Here is a 15,137-nt window from a genome sequence, read left to right on the forward strand (position 1 = left end):
GTAGTCCTGGGCTCTTGGGCCAGTTTCAAGCAAATAAACTTTCCCCCTCTTTTTGCAGCAGACCTTCCATATCTATTCCAGCCCAGATTAGGTAGCTGGAAAGGAAGGGGGTACCCATTGTATCAATGAGCAGTGGGTTGATTTTTTTTTTTTTAAGTTTGCAGGGTCTATCTTTGCTTTTTATTGATATAAACAACTTTGAAAGATAACATTTGCCTGAAAGTGAAGAAAAGAATAAACAAATCTAGTTTCATGCATTATCTACCATATGATGAATTTATTTTTTTTTAAATCTTGCAGCCTGGTTGATTGTTTCCTATTAGATTCAGCAGCAGTAAGCATTACTATGTCTCCTACTGGAGATTTCCTTGCTTCCTGTCATGTAGATGATCTTGGAATTTACTTGTGGTAAGTTCATCAATGTCAGATTAAGTTACTTTGTAATTCTATTCTAAAAATGATGTGACTATTTCTGTTCTTTGGATTGTTCCACAATACAGTCACAAAAATGTGATGATTTTTCCCTTTTAAAAAGTGCTTTCTAGCATACAGGGTTGCTACTAAATCAGATAAGTATTGTGGGACCACTTTCCTAATGTAACTGAAATGTAAAGACTTTCAACTTTAACAAATATCAGTATAGACATTTCTTTCTACTTTTCTGCACCCAATAGCTGCCCAGAGTTGTTGAAAGTCAGGCGGCATACCAATTTAATATATTGTTGTTGTTGTTTGTTGCTTTGTATTGTCTTTTTAGGTCTAACCGTTCCCTGTTTTCACTTGTCTCCTTGCGCCCTCTTCCATCTGATTATGAGCCTTCTGTTGTAACACTTCCTGGTACCTGTTCAACTCAAGGTAGTAATGCATGTAGAGTGGGGCCTTGGAATAATAGTTTCAGAGAATCACATTAAGAAAATATATAATATTTTGGAATTTCTTGTTACTATGGCACAAAATCAGTTTGGTTCTTTCACATGAATATAATTTGGAATCAGATACATTTCTATCTATTTTGATAGCAGGATCTGGTCAAATTGTTAGCCTAAGGTTTTTACAACAGCAAAAAGTTGACTCTACTAAAAGTTTTTGTTTGGTATAACAGTGTATTTATTTACTGGAAAATCATCAGTCACCTGCATTTACTAGCAATCCTGCTTTTGAAACCTTATTTAGGAAATAGTCAACAAAAGTTTTAGAATGTCTCCTAGCTTGAATTGCAATGTGCTTAATTAAAGATTGAGATCAATTTTTTTATTTGAATCTTTCCCTGTCAACTAGAATGGAACAAATAATAATGTAAAACTCTGTAATAAAACTAGCTGAAATTACCAGATTAAAAAATTTATGATTGTTAAGCCCTGGCTTTTAAAACATAGCTCAAATAAAAATATTTAATACATTATCAGTATGCAAAGCCAAGGATCTTATAATCTAAAATTCACTGGTGTACGGCAATGTTTCTCAGTCTCAGCAACTTTAAGAGGTGTGGACTTCAACTCTCAGAATCCTGGGAATTAAAATCCACACCTCTTAAAGTTGCTGAGGTTGAGAAACACTGGTGTAAGTCATAGCTGGGAAATCTTTGAGATGTCAGGGCTGTAGCCCAGCCTCTCTACCCTATATGGGCTGCATGAAATCATCCAGTGATGCAGTAACGTCCTTGAAAGGCTTTGGTAGGGATTCATTTAAGTAGGGAATGGAAGCAAAAGGCCTTCGGAAGCAAACCTTTTTCCATTTTTAAACACTCCTAACAACTCCAAATCACACTGCTCAAGTCCAGCAGCAAAATGTCTGAATTTTGATGGTGTGATTTCCAAGGTCCTTTGAGAGTTTTAAAGGTAGAAATGGAAGAGGTCAGCTTATCAGAAGGGAAATAGAGAATGAAAGTTACAATCTGCAGTGATGGTTTGTAGGTAGGCAAGAAAAGGTAGTCCTGTATAATATGACATGTCAGTGAACTTTAGAATGCATATGGAAGGAGGAGCAGCAGCAGCAGCACTTCAGACAGTCCGGCCATTATTCTCATACCCTTTTGATTTTCTTGAAAGCAAAACTCATGTAATGGCCAGAAAATTATAAGAGGAAAAATCAATAAAACTGGAAGTAATCCAGTTTTGTCTTTAAACAGAAAAGTTCAGAAGTAGATGCTTTTCCCAAATAATGCTCAATAATAGCTTTGTTGCTATACATATTTTATAACAAATACTATGGTTTTGTTGCTTTCAGTTCTGGGTTTATGGTTTGCTAAGTATTCATGCATATCTTAAGTATATTAGATTATTCAGTGCTTATTCCTTAACCAATTTAAAATCGTTTTTAAATTATGTTAAACCTAAACCTGTAACAGTAACTATTGCTATTTGTAAGGAACCTTATCTGGCTGACTTCAGATAAAATGATAAAATTGCACCCAGTGTAAATTGTAGTTAAATCAACATTCAAGCAGATACTAGCACCAGAGAAAGATAGGGGATAATGAGAAGTGTATAAATACTACTTATGTCCAGATCCAGTCCATATACATACAGAGAGGTGAGATTAAAATGTTCTAAATAAAATTCAGTATAATTGTTTTCTTATTTGTAGACCATTAAAGTCATGAAAGGAAATGGTCAAAGTTTTCTTTCAAATATCATAAAAATGTTCCTGATTCTGAAAACTATTATAAAAGATATTGATAATAGAATTTAACATTCTCTTCAGTATTCTGCATTTTCACAGTCCAGATTTGGTGCTTCAATCCAATATATGCAGAGTAATTGTAATAATTGAAATTCCTATTATGTTTTTTCATATATTCATCCTATGAATGGATGTAAGTTCACTTGGAAGTTACACTTTCTGTTTTAAATTTTGCAGTGTAAAATGTTTATATATTTGCATTCTTTAATGAAGTTCAGACTGAACCTATTGGAGAAAAGTGGAGAACTGTATCCACATGTGCCTGCTAACTTACATAGAATTTATAGACATTTCAGGGAATAGTTAGAAGTTGCATAACTTCTTTCTGATGATACCTAGAAAAAGAGTGGGAGTTCAAGAATGAGAATATCCATAGTCTACTTAATATATAGTCTGCTTTTTATGTTGCTATGAAGGAGAAAATGATGGTGATAGGATAGAACTGGACAAATAGGCATACTCTCTATGTAGATATAAGACCCTAGGCCAAATAAGCTTCATCCAATTAGTTTTAACTGCAAATGATGAATTTCAGAGAAGGCTTTTGTTGTGTTGCAGTAAAGATTAGAATGTGCATTCTTAGCGACTGTCTGGATTGTTGTTGGACTTCAACAATTTTGTGTTCTGCATATGTTTAATTTGAAGTTTTGTAATATATGCATTCTTTTCTTTTACAATTGGAAGCTGAAGATGTTACAGAAGAGGATGAAACAAATGATGAAATGATACAATATGATTCTCCACAGCAGCTGGGAGAAACAATTGTGACTCTTTCTTTGCTGCCAGAATCTAGATGGAAAAACTTGCTCAGTCTAGATATTATTAAGGTACCAATTTCATGCATTATATAAAGTTATTAGGAGCTGTTCCTATAATTATAAAGCAATTATATTAAACATTGCAAATAATAAACTATTTTTAGAATAATCATGTAGGAGAACTTTTTAAAGTTTTAAAGTTCACAGAAATTCTATGCTGGGGTATGCAAAAGTAGACATCACAGTTGTCCTACAGTATTTTCACTTACAAAGTAGTAGTGTCCCCCAAGTGTAATCATACAGTTGCAAGAAAAAGTATGTGAACCTTTTGGAATTTCATGGTGTTCTGCATTTATTTGTCATAAAATGTGATCTGACCATCATCTAAGTCAAGAGTATTGACAAATATAATGTGCCTGAAATAATAACACAAAAACAATTCTGATCCTTCATGTCGTTATTGAACACACTCATTCAACATTCAAAATGCTAGTGGAAAAAGTAAGTGAACCCTTGGAATCAATAATTGGTTGACTGCCCCCCTTGGCAGCAAAAACCTCAACCAGGCACTTCCTGTAGCTGTGGATCAGACCTGCACATTGTTCAGGAGGGATTTTAGCCCATTCTTCCTGGCAGAACTGCTTTAACTCTGTCATATTCTTTGGATATCTCACGTGTATGGCTCTCTTCAAGTCATTCCATAGCATCTCTATTGGGTTGAGGTCTGGGCTCTGACTTGGCCACTCCAAAAGGCGGATTTTGTTTTTCTGAAGCCATTCTGTTATGGACTTGCTCCGGTGTTTTGGGTCATTGTCCTGTTGCATCACCCAACTTCTACAGAGTTTCAGCTGACGTACAGACATTCTCACATTATCCTGAAGAATTTTTTGATACACTTGGGAATTCGTCTTCCCCTCAATGACTGCAAGCTGGCCAGGCCCTGATGCAGCAAAGCAGCCCAAATCATGATGTTTCCTCCACCATACTTTACGGTTGGGATGATGTTTTCATGATGATATGCCATGCCCTTTTTACGCCAGATGTAGTGCTGCATGTTCTTTCCAAATAGTTCAATCTTTGTTTCATCAGTCCACAAAACATTTTGCCAATACCACTGTGGAGTGTCAATGTGCTCTTTCGCAAACTTCAGGCATGCAGCAATGTTCTTTGTAGTAAGCAGCGGCTTCCTTCGTGGTGTCCTGCCATAGACACCCTGCTTGTTCAATGTTTTACGTACTGTAGACTCATGAACACAGATGTTAGCCAGGTCCAATGATGCCTTCAAATCTTTGGCTGTCACTCAGGGTTGTTTCTTTACCTCATTGATGAGTCTTCGTTGTGCTCTTGGGGTCATTTTGACTGGGTGCCCACTTCTTGGTAGAGTAGCCACAGTCCCAAAGTATCTCCATTTGTAGATCGTTTGCCTAACTCTAGACTGGTGAATTTCTAAGGTCTTTGAAATCACTTTGTAACCCTCTCCAGCTTTATGTAAATCAACAATTCTTGATCGTAGATCCTCTGAAAGCTCTTTTTGGCGAGGCATGGCTCACATAAGCGTATTCTTCTTGTGCGGAGCAAACTCAAAAAGTTTGAGTGTTTTTTATCAGTCAAGGTAGCTCTAGTCCACACCTCCAAGGCTTAACAATATTCCGGGTATGCTAACACCTGACTTCAGTTAGATTTTTTGAGGTCAACTCAAGGGTTCACAAACAGTGGGGCAAAAAAGTATTTAGTCAGCCACCAATTGTGCAAGTTCTCCCACTTAAAAAGATGAGAGAGGCCTGTAATTTTCATCATAGGTATACCTCAACTATGAGAGACAAAATGAGAAAAAAAATCCAGAAAATCACATTGTCTGGTTTTTAAAGAATTTATTTGCAAATCATGGTGGAAAATAAGTATTTGGTCACCTACAAACAAGCAAGATGTCTGGCTCTCACAAACCTGTAACTACTTCTTTAAGAGGCTCCTCTGTCCTCCACTCGTTACCTGTAGTAATGGCACCTGTTTGACCTTGTTATCAGTATAAAAGGCACCTGCCCACAACCTCAAACAGTCACACTCCAAACTCCACTATGGCCAAGATCAAAGAGCTGTTGAAGGACACCAGAAACAAAATTGTAGACCTGCACCAGGCTGGGAAGACTGAATCTGCAATAGGTAAGCAGCTTGGTGTGAAGAAATCAACTGTGGGAGCAATAATTAGAAAATGGAAGACATACAAGACCACTGATGATCTCCCTCGATCTGGGGCTCCACGCAAGATCTCACCCTGTGGGGTCAAAATGATCACAAGAACGGTGAGCAAAAATCCCAGAACCACATGGGGGGACCTAGTGAATGACCTGCAGAGAGCTGGGACCAAAGTAACAAAGGCTACCATCAGTAACACACTATGCCGCCAGGGACTCAAATCCTGCAGTGCCAGATGTGTCCCCCCGTCTGAAGTTTGCTAGAGAGCATTTGGATGATCCAGAAAAGGATTGGGAGAATTTCATATGGTCAGATGAAACCAAAGTAGAATGTTTTGGTCTAAACTCAACTCGTTGTGTTTGGGGGAGAGAGAATGCTGAGTTGCATCCAAAGAACACCATACCTACTGTGAAGCATGGGGGTGGAAACATCATGCTTTGGGGCTGTTTTTCTGCAAAGGGACCAGGACGACTGATCCGTGTAAAGGAAAGAATGAATGGGGCCATGTCTCGTGAGATTTTGAGTGAACATCTCCTTCCATCAGCAAGGGCATTGAAGATGAAACGTGGCTGGGTCTTTCAGCATGACAATGATCCCAAACACACCGCCCGGGCAATGAAGGAGTGGCTTTGTAAGAAGCATTTCAAGGTCCTGGAGTGGCCTAGCCAGTCTCCAGATCTCAACCCCATGGAAAGGAACCCCTTTGGAGGGAGTTGAAAGTCCGTGTTGCCCAGCGACAGCCCCAAAACATCCCTGCTCTAGAGGAGATCTGCATGGAGGAATGGGCCAAAATACCAGCAACAGTGTGTGAAAACCTTGTGACTTACAGAAAACGTTTGACCTCTGTCATTGCCAACAAAGGATATATAACAAAGTATTGAGATGAACTTTTGATATTGACCAAATACTTATTTTCCACCATGATTTGCAAATAAATTCTTTAAAAATCAGACAATGTGATTTTCTGGATTTTTTCCCCCATTTTGTCTCTCATAGTTGAGGTATACCTATGATGAAAATTACAGGCCTCTCTCATCTTTTTAAGTGGGAGAACTTGCACAACTGTGGCTGACTAAATACTTTTTTGCCCCGCTGTACTTTTTCCACTAGCACTATGAGATTTTTATGGTTGTTCTCAATAAAGACACGAAGGATCAGAATTGTTTTTGTGTTATTATTTTAGGCACATTATATTTGTCAATACTCTTGACTTAGATGATGGTCAGATCACATTTTATGACAAATTAATGCAGAACACCATGAAATTCCAAAAGGTTCACATACTTTTTCTTGCAACTAACTGTATATAGCATTGGACCAAAAATATATTACTTTCCCCAAAACAGAAAGGATGAAAAGCATTTCAAGAAAGCATTATTTGTCATTGGGATACTTCTTTGTCTCAGCCATGCAGCCAGTTATGAGATAAAAAGTCCAACTGACACAGTGAAACAGAACTAAGTACCTTCTTGTACTCATACACTTTACTAAACCATAATATTTTAAATTTTTTATTCATTTTTTAATTTATTTATTAAATTTCTCCGCCACCCATCTCCCCCCCAATGGTAAAAGTTCCAAAATATTGATGATATCTCCTTTTGATTTATGACTGTTCTATGTGTGATGTTTTAGATGGGTTTTCAATGCTTTTAATAACAAGGAAGCTAATAACGTTGCTTGTTAGTATAAGTGATAATAGTAAAATGTGAATATTGGACTTCCGTGAAGATGTGACAATGATGATGTAATAATTCCCATTAACAGCAAAAGAATAAGCCCAAAGAGCCACCAAAAGTACCAAAATCTGCACCATTCTTCATTCCTACTGTTCCTGGTCTTATACCACAATACGCTTCTGTTGAGCATGAAAGTGATGGACAGCAGGTAAAAAGGGAATTGATTGTACAAAAACCTCTTTGCCTTGTAAATGCCTCTTTTCTCTCGGGGTTCCCAAGTGTCTCTTAGCACTGTTTCTGGTGTAAGGTATCATATCCTCCAGTTGGTCATGTGGGAGTACTAGATTAGGGGTTACTTGCACTACCTGGTCTTGGCCCATCCTTTATTTCTTCAGTTCTGGTCTCAATTGTACCTTTAATATATGTTAACAGCATAATTTCTGGATATTGAAGTGGAGATAATATTTGAAACAAGTGTATTATGCTCCAGTTGAGGCCTTTGTCAGCTGTAGAATGTCCTTTGTCTTGCGCTATGAGCTATACTTTTTTCTTCAGAATTACGATGATGAGATAGAAGCCAACCACTAATACCTATTACAGAATCTAGTAAGAGAAGGAGAATTTTTTATTTTAAACTTTCTGAAGTTTACGCAGAAAAAAAATTATTGTTTTGATTTCTCCAAATAAGTTTCCTTTTTTCACTTACTATCTGAGATGCTTATTCTCTTATTTATGTTGAAGATGTGCGGTAAAAAAAAAAAACTGAGGGAATGCTTGTTATTTCAATGAATTACAACAGTAAAAATGGGCCAGTCTTTGGGGTAACTGTAGCATAATTCAGTGAATCTCATTCCAGTGCCCCAAAAGCTGAGCTCTTCTAATGGTTGAATCCATTGTTATGGTAGTTATGGTTATTGTTGTCTTGCCCTTCCTCATACATAGCTCTCAAAAATGTTCTGAATATGGGAGGGGCAACACTTGAGCAGAAAGGGGGGAGGCTGCAGAAGGAGGGGAGATTGTCCCTTCACCTGTAGAAACTGCTTTGTTATGAAGCGTAGGATTGAATTCCATTCCTTTTTTTTTTTTAATTTCATCCAAATTTATTTACCTTTGAATGTACTTTAAGTGATTTTTTTTTAAATTCCAGTCAAAAGTGGTAAATCTTGGAATATTGGCTCAAAAATCTGAATTCTACTTGCAGCTTGAAGAAGCATTAAAAAGTAGCAACTGTAAGTTTTCATATGAAATAATAATATACTTGGTGGTAGTTCTAATACTTTGATACAAAAATGTAGAAGAGAAAAGTATGTATTTTCAGGTGACAATTAATATATTTTAACTAACCAGTGTCAGTATTATATTGCAGCATATTAAGTCCTTTTTACTCTACTACTGTATATCATTTTGATTATGCTTACATAATTATGAGCATTTCTTATGTGTCACGGTAACGTCTTGTTGTGTAAATGTATATCAATAACTTTGGTGCAACTTGGCTGTACACCTGTTGCATCTGCATATCTACCTACCAACCTATCCATCCATCCATCCATCCATCCATCCATCCATCCATCCATCTTTCTATCTATATGTTTTGTGAGACTGCCCCATTCCAGACAAACTTGAATACCAGAACAGAAATAAAACAACCATAAGTACATTGCTGATAATATCAACAGACTCATAATAAACACCTATGTATGATGGATCCCCATATTCATTGGGGCCAAAAGTACACAGCCTTGCAAAATGCAAGAAGGAATGGGACTAAACATGCTGGTGGGAGAAAGGTTTGGATGGGAATGTGGGAAGTATGCACAGATCACCCATTTCAGATAATGACCTAGAATACAATCTATGCATGTATTAACTAAGGGGAATAAGAAGTGTCCACTCAGCCCTAGAGATCCCTGGGCACAAAGATTTGTTTTTTCATTGAAAGGGATTATCTAAAGGTGTCCAAAGAAATAAATATGAAGTTTTTTGTTGTTGATTTTGTGTGCGTGTGTGTTCTCTTTATTATCTCCTACCAAAAAGCCAAAAAAAAAAGCAAGAGTTTTAGAATGGCTTGCCTCTTGGAAGTAGGAGTTTTTAATTTTTTTTTTTTTTTGCAAAGAATAGTAACCCAGATGAAATAAGTGTTCTGGGGAATGAAGCAAAACCACAGATTAAAATGAAATGCAGCAAGTAAGGTAACACACTGTAATATCTAAAATATCTAGAATATTTTCTACAATTCTCACCATCATTTAATGTTTTTACAGATAAATCTCCACTGAATATTCTGAAGGATATGGGACCATCTAATATTGAGACAGAACTGAGAGGCTTGTCACCAGATGGTGGTGGCTCTATTGAAGTGATGCAAAGTTTCCTAAGAATGATTGAAGCAATGCTGAATACAAAATGTGACTTTGAACTAGCTCAGGCATACCTTGCATTGTTTCTAAAGGTAAATACATATTTGAATATACAGCTTTCACTTTACGGGGAAAGGGAGTTGCTTGCAAAGGAAGGAAAAACGTTTGATCTTATTTATTTATGCATAGTACTTGTATAGCATTTTTTGACAATAAACTATTCAGGGTAGCTAACAATTAAAAATGCAAATACAGTTTCAGTTAAAGTAATTATTAAACTGAAAACTTAAAAGGTCTGGCCTTTTCTTTTTTTCCAATAATGTTTTCCCCATATATTTATTATAAAGCCATTTGTATGTTGCTTACTCACAAGACTTTAGGCAGTTTATAGTTAGTTAGTTAGTTAGTTAGTTAGTTAGTTAGTTAGTTAGTTAGTTATACATCACATTTATATAGCCACCCATCTCACACAAAGTGACTCTGGGCAGCATACAACAATTAAAATAACAAGTGAATAAAAACAGGCATTATAAAAAGATAAAAAGTTATTATTAGAATAAAAACATTATCACACATTTTTAAAAATAGATTTTAATCAAGATATCAACTTGGTGGACAGCATTGGCTGAATTTTAACTGTGATTTTAACAATATTATTGTTAAAATCACAGTTAAAATTCTACCAATACTGGATATTGTGGACATCTAGATGGATATGTCCACACCAGAGGCCCTGCAAAAGAGAACCATTTTTACATCTGCCTTAAGCATTAGCAGGATTGTGGCCATCCTGACCTGGGAGATTTGCTACCAAGAATGCCATCTTCCAAGCCCCTGCCCCTTGATTTCTCAGGCATGGGTGCCCGCAGTTGTCTCTCCCAGCTGCCTCATAGATTCCACCTGGAGCAAATGGTCCCAACAGTAGTGAGAACCTGAGTCATAAAGAACATTATAAACAATGATCAGCTCCTTGAATTAGTCCCAGGAGGTTTATGACAATCAGTACTGCTGTAGTTTCCAGATTGTCTTCAAAGGCAGCCCTGTGTAGAATGAATAGAAGTAGTCTAATCAGAAGGTGACAAAAGCATGAGCCACTTTCTTCATACTTCCTGATCCAAGAAAGGTCCCAGTTAGAGGACAAGCTGAAGCTGTTCGCAGGTTCTCCTGAAAACAGCCTTCATCTATTGCTTTAGTAAAAGCCACAAGTCCAAGAGAAACCCCCCCCCCAACTGCCCACCTAATCCTTCATGAGAAGTACAACCCCATCAAGAACAACAGATGGAATATCCATGGTGTCTGAGGGTCTCTATACTGGCGGCAACTCCTTCTTGCTAGGATTCTATTTCACTTGATCCAGTGCCTCACGACTCTAAGACACAAGGTCAGTACTTCTGTGGACTGGGTTAGAGATGTATAACTGGGTGTCATTACCATATTGATAACATCTCACTTCAAATCAATAGAAAACCTTTCCCAAAGGCTTCATGTTAAATACTGTAAAGGAGCAGGTCAGGCCCTTGGGCATCGTACACTGATATGCCCAAGGGGTTGACCTCTTCTTCCCCAACAACTCTAACTGGAACCACCCACTTAGGAAGGAATGGAACCATTGCAAAATGGTGCCTCTAATCCACAACCCTCGCAGACAGTCAAAAAGGATAGCATAGTCAATGTATTAGATGCTGCTGAGAGATCTGTCAGGGCAAGGAACAGGGCACCATTGGCATCTAAGTCCTGCTATAGATCATCCATCAGAGCAACCAGTGTCATTTCCATCCCATGCCCAGGCCTGAACTCTGACTGAAAGGAATCCAGGTAATATGTTTAATCCAGAACCCTCTTATGTTACAGTTTTCATTGTTACAAGCAAGGACTGGGCAGTTTTAAATAGCATTTAGCACTACTTGATGTACTGCCACTTCCCAGAAGCTTTGCTAGCATCAACGCTCCATGGTGGATATATACAACATGCTTAGATTTTAATATGATTTATGAAAGATTTGCATCTTCTTAAGGACAGCTGACCAGTTTATTAGCTAATACAGGCACAGTGATATGATAGATTTCTCAAACAACTGGATCAATTTGTTTATTTTTAACCTGTTAATGAACTTATGTTTTTATTTCAGTTGCATTTTAAAATCATTTGTTCAGAGTCTGCTTTGTTGGCGGAAATATCCAGGCTGTCAACCCAACTTGAAGAAATCTGGATCCATTTGCAGACTCTATTCAACCAAAGCATTTGCATTTTAAATTACATTAAGACAGCTCTGTTATAAAGTACCTTTTGTTCTGTAAGATTCAAGATGTTGAATCTTTAATTTCTTGTACAAAGCACATCTAATAATGGGTATTGTACATCAAGTTTTTAAAATGTTATCAGTATAACTTGACTTTTTGTTCAGATTTAAATACAAATCTAGTATCTTCATAAACTAGTAATGTGTATTCTATTTAAATAACTACAAGTATAATAAAGTTCTCTGTCTTAAAACAAGTTTAATATAGAAAAAATATTCAGTATGCAAAAATGAAATAAATTACAAGGGTTCATGAATGTTCTGGGATTCTTTAATGTGGAGAGAACTATCCTAGTGGTTTGAGTGGGGACCAGTGAGAGCCCTTTGAAATTGTGGGATAAGAAAAATGGTAAGAAGTAAAAATGTGAATGGTTGAATGTAGTAATAATAATAATAATAATAATGTTAGCGTTCATAACTTTGGTTTTCTAGTCTGCGCTCTCTCAAAGGGCAGAAGGCCAGGAAGGTGGGGCCTGCTGGATCTCAGGGGCAGAATGTTCCAGAGGGCAGGGGCATTTGCCAAAAAGGTGTGCTGTCTAGGTCCCACTAGGTGGCAACATTTGAGTGAAGGGAGCAAGGCCCCCATACCCACAGCTGCCACCTGGTCTTCAAGCAGGAGCTGCAAGACCAGGAGGACCCCCAAATTGTGTACGAGCTCTGTCCAGGGGAACGCAAACCCTGGCAAGAGTCAGTGATGATATCTCAGCCAAACCAAAAACCCAGAGTCACTTTGTCTTGCTAGGTTGGAGTCAAAGCCGATTCCTCCCCATCCAGACCCTTACAGCCTCCAGATACTGGGCCAACACTGGGACAGTGTTGCTTAGTCGGACAGGGGTGGAGTTGTATAACTGGGTAATATTTTTCAACACTGAAAAATAGTTTTCAGTGTTGGTGGAAGAGCTAAAAAGTGGTGTGATGTCAGTGTACTTTTTTATTTCCACCAAAATTATTTTGCGTTTTTTCTACTTTGAATCATAAAAACTACTTGTTCTCTCTAATTGCCTTCTAGGAAAATACTTGTCCACATTTTATACATTTCTATTTCAGTCATTTTTTTTGCATCATTCTCTTACATTTTCTTCATCCTCATCTTTGATGTCATCATTCTACCAGGCATTATTTCTTCTTACTTCCGTTTAATATAATTCCATATACTTTGGTGGCATTTTGGATTGTAATTCTTTCACTCTGATGCATCTCGCTTAAATCTACTTTCATTCATTCTGTTTTCATACACAGCTAGTATTGTCTGTTCTTGAAATCATTCTTTTACTCTAGTTTCTTTTACTTCTTTTCTTCCTTGTCCATTTTTCCCAAGTTCCACTGTTAACACTACCTAAAAATTGTTTGTCTCACATTTAGATCCTTTCATCACACTTAAATCTTCACTCTTAGTCTTGAAGCGTATCTGTGATGGAAACCAATCTTGCTTTTAGATTTATTCCTTTGCCATGGTTATGCATTAATATAAATGTTTGGACTACATATATGAAATATATCTGTATATATAATGTGTGTGTGTGTATACATACACATATACATACATACATATACACACATACAGTTCCAATCAAAGAGTATATATGTAACTCATGGTTGAACTGTGGAGTCCTTGGTGCTCTCTGAGCTTGGTTGTTTGCAGACTTTCCATTACCCAGCTACCTTTCCATTACCCAGCTAGGTGACATCATGAGTGCAAATGAATGTGGGATTTGCTACCTGTTTATATACAGTAACTTGTCCTGTCAGTGTTGGTGGGGTTTTTCCCTTGGTAGTTCCTTGATTTGGTTATTGTTTTCTACTTGATAGTTTACCTGGTGTTAATCCCTGCTTACCTGGGTGTTGGCTGCTGGAGAAGATGTGTTCTGTCTTTTTGTTTCCTTCTTAGCTTTTTTATTGTCTCTTTTGAATGGTGTGTAAATATGGTTTATTTCTGTGTGTGTCTATTGATGGATGGTTTGTCCAAATGCCAAGCTTGTTCAAGATGTTGTGCAGTTTTCTTCAAAAGTCGTCCCTGATTCTTTCATTATAACCATTCACTGGAGCATAACATGCAACAGTCACCAACCTATTAATACTTATTTTCTGATAACAGGTAAGTAGTACAGATGATACCAATTTTTAGCTTTTTAACACGCATTTTAGGCATTTTATTCATAATTAATCTGTTGCTTTTACTTCTCTGCGTGTATTAATCAACTCCATAGATCAATCTACATTCATTCTGATTTATTACAGCCTTCCCTTTTGTCTTAGTTTCATAGATGCAGTATATCTTTTTATTTATTTATATTTATTAATTCATGCACTTTACCTTTTACTCTTCTTACATTCTTAGTCACAAACTTCCATATTCCAAAATGGGTGATAAATATTGATGTTTGATATTTGCTTCTTAACATGGGTAGTCAATTGAGAAAAGCACAAGTTGTACAAAAAATATTTGTACATATTCCCATGTAGCATTCTGTATTAAGGATATAATACTGGTCAGTTTTATCAGGTTTTTGCCAGTTTGCTCATGCTATATACCATGTAAGCTAGAATCTAGATAATCTAAAAACTATCTTCAAACCACCACACTGTTATTTGTATGCCACAGGAGAGTTTACTTTGAAATAGCATGTTTATATTGTTAATGCAATCCTTGTGATGACATAATTCTCTTCTCAGTTCTCTAATACATATTAATTACTCCATTCTGGAGCTCTTTTCTATTTAACAAATAACATTTGAATAGAAAACTCAGGTCTCCCTGTATTTCAAATATTTGAACTACTGCTGCTTGTTTATACATATGTTTCATTTATTAGCTTTGATCTGAATTAATAAACTTGGTGCTAAATTCTGTCTAGCAAATAAACTGCCATTGGTTAGCAGATGTAGTCCTTGCAGTCTTTCTTACTCTCTATATGCTTTTTCTGTCCAATCTATATTTTTCAATCCAACTTCTATGAACTTTGTGGTTTGAAGGCAAAACTTGCAGTCAGCCAATTGAGAGCTCTGCTCAAGCTAATGTTTTCCAGTTTTTGTTAAAAGTAAAAAAATATTTTATACAATAGGATGTTTTTAAAGTTTATTAAGATTAGAAGACATATCTTACTTCCATTTTTTTATTTTATTGAAATGTTAATAAACATAGTAAAAACTAATACAAACTAAACT

At 36.7% G+C, this 15,137-nt stretch overlaps 1 protein-coding gene across 1 annotated transcript in view; it reads left to right on the top strand.

Moving 5' to 3' along the window:
- WDR36 (WD repeat domain 36) overlaps positions 1-14,851 on the top strand; it is a 41,811-nt gene extending 26,960 nt beyond the window's left edge. Inside the window, exons 17-23 of the mRNA XM_088129900.1 lie at positions 301-408; positions 758-855; positions 3,367-3,509; positions 7,401-7,520; positions 8,460-8,541; positions 9,577-9,764; positions 11,802-14,851. Of these exons, the coding sequence (XP_087986026.1) occupies positions 301-408; positions 758-855; positions 3,367-3,509; positions 7,401-7,520; positions 8,460-8,541; positions 9,577-9,764; positions 11,802-11,951 (889 nt within the window). The 3' untranslated portion in view covers positions 11,952-14,851. The remainder of the gene's footprint in view (positions 1-300; positions 409-757; positions 856-3,366; positions 3,510-7,400; positions 7,521-8,459; positions 8,542-9,576; positions 9,765-11,801) is intronic.
- Positions 14,852-15,137: the final 286 nt, after the last annotated feature.

Source organism: Python bivittatus, unplaced genomic scaffold (assembly GCF_059951505.1).
Source record: "Python bivittatus isolate LINGU-HERP-01145 unplaced genomic scaffold, Pbiv_v1 ctg000850_np1212, whole genome shotgun sequence".
NCBI lineage: Eukaryota > Metazoa > Chordata > Lepidosauria > Squamata > Pythonidae > Python > Python bivittatus.